Below are 5,752 nucleotides of genomic sequence, written 5' to 3' on the forward strand. Positions count from 1 at the left end.
AGACTACATGCCTGCTTTTTCTTATATTCATCCTGAGTCTTAGTCTTGGAAGGGAGTTTGCTCTGAGGGGTCCCGACAACTTGCCTTGATGGCTCCCGGGCGAACAGCTTACTTGTTCTTATAGTAATCAATCTTACTGCCATTATTGTTTCTGATTTTTCCTGCTGGTCTTTCTTCAAGAAGTATCTTCTGTTTTTCTAACCACTCCAGGCTGGTCTATTCGTCCTTTCCAGTGGAATTTTCCCACCTTAGACAGTTCTGGATTGGATTCTGATTTTCACCAATGGTCTTATGCAAGGCACAAGCTCCACAGGATGTCTCTTTCACTGGGCAATTTCTAGCCTCCTTTAAGATATTCCAATCAGTTATAGGCTAAGGATGGGCATACAAGCTTTCTATTGTGATGTTTCTGGCTATTCCTACTCCCCCATTCCCTCAAGTGTCTATTTCACAGTGGTAGGTAAGGGAAACCAAGTTTCAAAAGATAGCCAAGCATCCTAACATTATTCCCCTCTTTTACCCTTTCAAACCATGCTGCAATCCCTGTATCCCAAAGCCCTGTTATTCCAAGGTTGTGCATACATCATCGTTTACCTTTGACCCATGTGAATCTGCCTAACTGTTCTCCCATCCGCCTTGTTCTTCTATTCCCCTCCCCGTTCTTGTGTATTGCCCCCCACCCAGCACCCAAGCTTTCCTGCTTCTATTCCCTACCCTGTGCTCTATCTTCCCTTTCCTCCCTTCCCTCCTTTCATCCCATACATCCTGGTGATCAGAAATTATATATATAGTTTTTTTTTTGCTTTGTTTTCCCCCTTTTGGGTGGGTTCTTTTTCTTAGTCTTTTACAATAATGGTCTTATGCAGTATTTCTCCTTTTGTGACTAATTTCACTCAACATAACGTCCACAAGGTTCATCCTTGTTATGCAGTGGCTTGCAGCTTCCTTGTTGTTCAAGGTAGTATAGTATTCCATTGTGTGTATGTTCCACAGTTTGTTTATCCATTCTTCAACTGATGGACATTTAGGCTCTCTCCATCTTTTTGCTATTGTAAATAGTGCTGCTATGAACATTGGTGTGCAAATATCTACTCATGTTATGGTTCGTATTTCTTGTGGGTAAATACCAAATAGAGAAATTGCTTGAAAAGAATAACTATTGATCTTGGATGGTGGGTGTATGGGACAGGATCTGTGTCCTAATTTATCCATATAAAGACTCTCATCTCCACACTGTACCCCACCTTCAGAAGTAACTTTTGTTTCCAAGTGTCTGATACTTTCTGGATCTTCTACTCAAACTGACTTGATACTTATCAGCAGTCCTTTCTACAGGCCCTTCTAGTCATTCAGCTAAATCAGTTACTGTTTCTCCATTTGCTTGTCACCTTTCAAATATTTGCTGAAATCTTTCATCTCCATTAGGTATCCATCTGGTTGTTCCAAGAGCCTCCTGTGCAAGGATTTTACTAGAGAACTGCCTGCCTGTGTGTGTGGGTGGGAGTGGGGGTGGGAGTCAGGAAAGACTGAGAGAGTGATGGAACCTGGTGTTGGTGAAAGAGGAGGAAGCTTGGATAGAAGAATACTAAGGAAAGTTCAGCAAGAGTGTTGCCTAAGTTGACTACTAGAGGAATTCTGTGTATTGCAGGCATAGATTAACCTTTCTTTACCTGTCAAAGGTCAGCCGCTGATTAGAAGGAGCTTTAGGTAGCTTGACTCAGATCCTAACTCAACTGTGTATTTTAAGTGGCTTTCGGAGTCAAGCAGCTGAAGCCCTTAGTCAATTGTACTTCCATGGGTGGAGAACTGAGCCTGCTCATGGTTGACACCAATGGCTTCCCCTCTCATTCCCTTTATCCAAAAAATGGGTATATTTTTGGGGAAGGATTGCTTTATCTAAAACTCTTCTTTACTACAGTTTGGTGGGATTTGGGGAAGGAAAGAAAATAGATGTTGTTGTTTTTGTTAGGTGTCAATGAGTGCATACCAACTCATAGCGACTCTATGCACAAAAGAATAAAACACTGCCCGGTCCTGGGCCAACCTCACAATTGTTGCCACACTTGAGCCCACTGATGCTGCCACTTTGCCAATCCATCTCGCTGGGGGGGCTTCCTCTTTATCTCTGACCCTCCATCTTACCAAACATGATATCCTTCTCCAGCGACTGCTCCCTCCTAACAATATGTCTGAAGTATAAGAGACGAAGTTTGGCCATCCTGGGTTCCAAGGAGCACTCTGGCTGCACTTCCTTCAACACTGATCTGTTTGTTCTTTTTTCAGCCCACGGCACTTTCAGTATTCTCCTCTAACACCATAACTCAAAAGCATCAATACTTCTACGGTCTTCCTTATTCACTGTCCAGCTTTTGCATGCATATGAGGTTATTGAAAATACCATAGCTTGGGTCAGGCGCACCTTAGTCCTCAAGCTGACATCTTTGCTCTTCAACACTTTTAAAAGGTCTTGTGCAGCAGCTTTTCCTAATGCAATATGTCATTTGATTTCTTGACTGCTGTTTCCATGAGTGTTGATGGTTGTTCCAAGAAAAATGAAGGTTTGATAACAAAATAGATGGGTGTAGTTTAATATTTTTGTTTGTCATTTAAAATATTTTCCCACAAGATTTCTGTAATGTGTTTATATATTTTTTTAAACTTTTTTTTTTTTTTTTAAAGAAAAGATAATCAGAAGTGTCATGTGCTGAAAGCTGGAGGAGGCTAGATACAATGAGAAGACTTTATGCCTTACTAATTGGTAGGTCATTGTTGAACTTATTGCTGATATCACAGTTGTGGTGAAGTCAGCTTGAAAAAGACTGAGGATTTAGTCAGTGGAGACAACTGCTAAAGAGTCTGATGGTAAAGGGAAGAAGAGGAAGAAAGTTAACCAGCTGGGCATAGAAAAGGGTCTTTTCAGGCTAGAGAGATCCTCACAGATTCAATCTCATTGCCATTGAGTTGATTCTGACTCATAGTAAACTTATAGAGCAGGGTGGAACTGTCCCAGAGGGTTTCCAAGGCTGCAGTCTTTCCATAAACAGACTGCTACATCTTCCTAACGTGGATGAACTGGTGGATTTCAACCACAAACCTTTCAGTTATCAGTAGAGTGCTTAACCACTGTGCTACTAGGGCTTCTCGAACACATTCATGCATAGATATAAAAAGAGCCATAACAGAGGGAGAAATTGAGGATTTAAATAAAAAAGAACATAACTGTAAAAATATGGCCTACTAAGAGGCAGGAGAGGGATGAAATTAAGAATGCAAATTAAGGGCCTTCAAAAAGCTGGAAGGATGCTTCTCTCTCTGAGCTCTGAGCACAGTTGGGGACGAGGTGTAGCATATTGAAATATTACAGTGGTGTGTCAATGAGGATTGTTTCTGACTGCTACTATGGCTACAGTAAGTAGAGATTTAGGAGGTAGGTGGTCCAGTGTCTGTGTGGCAGCTGTAAGAGTCTGTCAAGGTCTCACAATCCTTCTGTCTTTCTGCTTTATCACACTAAGCATCTTTCTCATGCTTCCAAATGGTCACTGCCCTTCTAGAGTGTATGTCTGTGTTTCAGGCAGGAAAAAAGGTGAAAGGTGAAAGGAAAAGGTATGTGATTTAGGAAACAATAGCTTTGGCTCTAAATGCTGTTTAGATCTCATTGAACTTATCTGTATATGGCAGACTTTAACTTCACCAGTGCCTGGGAAAGTGAATATTTTAGCTGGGTCATAGCCAATCTAAGGATCCCTGGTGGTGTCGTGGGATAAGCATTGGGATGCTAAACAAAAGGTTAGAGGTTTGAACCTACATGCTGCTTCATGGGAAAAAGATAAAGTTGTCTGCTCTTCTAAAGATTTACAGTCCCCAAAATTCTACAGAGCAGTTTGATTCTGTTCTGTATGTTCCCTATGAATCAGAAATGACTCAAGCATGGTGGGATTTTGTTTTGTTTGTTTGTTTTAATCCCCCTAACCACAACTGGAGTTCCATTAGTGAGAACAAAGTAACTAAAGGAACCCTTTGAGTAAGTAACTAGCAATTTCTTCTCAGGTAGAGGGGAGACTTTTAAGGAGAACCCCATCTTCCTTGGTGGGCAAAATGGCAAACATGCTGAGAATTAGGTGGTTAAGTGTTAAAAGCTTGAGGAAAAAAGAAGAATTGAAAGTATTTGAGACAAACTATGCTTCAGTGGATGTGAGAGAGCAAAAGGCATAAAGACTCTGAAAGACAGGGTTAGTTTGGACTATGTGGTGCTGAGGATATAGAATAATAATATAGGAAATTTGCTTCACTATGGAGTGAAGAGTAGAGAAGTTAATCTAAAGGACTATGCTCTTGCTGTTAAGTGTTGTCAAGTCAGTTCTGACTCATAGAGGCCCTGTATCAGGTTTCTGAGGAGTGGCTGTTAAGTTTGAACTACCGACCTTGCAGTTCAAACTGACGTTGAGGTCAAGTGCTGATCCTATGGTGCCATACCAGGACTTCAGGACCATACTGTTGTTGTTGCTAAGTGCCATCCAGTCAGTTCTGACTCATAGTAACCTTGTATGGGGTTCCCGAGAAGCAGCTGATGACTTTGAACAGCCCCCCTTGAGGTTGAGTGCTTATCCTATGATGCCAAGTACTGTCGAGTTGGTTCCAACCCATAGTTACCCTGTATAGGGTTTCTAAGGAGCGGTTTTTGGGTTTGAACTGCCAACCTTATGTATGACCTTGAGGTCCTACAGTGCCACACCAGGACTCCAGGACCATGCCAGAGGAGGGGAAAAAGATTTCAAGTGGTCATCATTTTGTTAATTTAGGAACTTGTGGAACTGGAAGCCTAGAATCTAAGGCTCAGGAGACCCTTTCAGCTGCTATGTGGTCTAATCTCATCTGCAATTCTCAAGTCCCTACTGAGTTTCCAACACATACTTGGACCTCTGCTTCATCTCTCCCAGTGAGAGGAACTCACCATGTCCAACAAAGACTATTCCATCTTTGGAGCTAGCATCTTCCTCTTTGGTCATAGTGCTGTCTTCTAGATTTCAGAATGTGTAATTGCTTTTCACATGGGGATCCTAGGGATAGGCACAGAGCCTGGACAACCAAGTGTGAATTCATGTTCACAAGAGAATGAACAGATAAGTCAAATATTGTGAGATGACTATACTATTCCCACTGAGCTTTTCCTCTTCTGGTGAAAAAATAGGAGCACGGTCATTCTGTAGGATAAACACTGGACTTGGAACCACAAAGTTGGAAGTTCAATTCCACCAGCTGCTGCATAGGAGAAAGATGAGACTTTCTGCTTCTGCAAAGATTTGGTCTCAAAAACCCTACTTAGGGTGGCTATGAGTCAGAATTGACTTGACAGCACTCAACAACACCCAACGGAATGTGGAAATCATTGGACAATCTCTTTGATATCCCATGCGAGTAAAGTTTTTCTAAAGGTAATACAGAAAGGACTATAGTCATACATTGATAGAGAACTTCCAGAGGTTTGAGCCAGATTCAGAAGAGGCCATGGAACGAGGGATATCACTGCTGATGTCTGATGGATCTTGGCTGAAAGCAGAGAATGTAAGAAAGATGTGTACCTGTGCTTTATTCACTATGCAAAGGCTTTCAATTGTATGGATCATGACAAGCTATGGACAACATTGCGAAGTATGAGTATTCCGGAACACTTAATTGTGCTCATGAGGAATCTGTACCTGGACCAAGAAGCAGTTGTTCAAACAGAACATGGGAACACTGAATAGTATAAAAT

General features: G+C 41.7%; 1 protein-coding gene across 1 annotated transcript in view; it reads right to left on the reverse strand.

Annotated features, from left to right (window-relative positions):
• Positions 1-5,006, reverse strand: part of LHCGR (luteinizing hormone/choriogonadotropin receptor) — a 130,238-nt gene extending 125,232 nt beyond the window's left edge. The window contains exon 1 of the mRNA XM_006839472.1: positions 4,912-5,006. Within this exon, the coding sequence (XP_006839535.1) occupies positions 4,912-5,006 (95 nt within the window). The remainder of the gene's footprint in view (positions 1-4,911) is intronic.
• Positions 5,007-5,752: the final 746 nt, after the last annotated feature.

This window comes from Chrysochloris asiatica, unplaced genomic scaffold (genome assembly GCF_000296735.1).
Source record: "Chrysochloris asiatica unplaced genomic scaffold, ChrAsi1.0 scaffold00024, whole genome shotgun sequence".
Lineage (NCBI taxonomy): Eukaryota > Metazoa > Chordata > Mammalia > Afrosoricida > Chrysochloridae > Chrysochloris > Chrysochloris asiatica.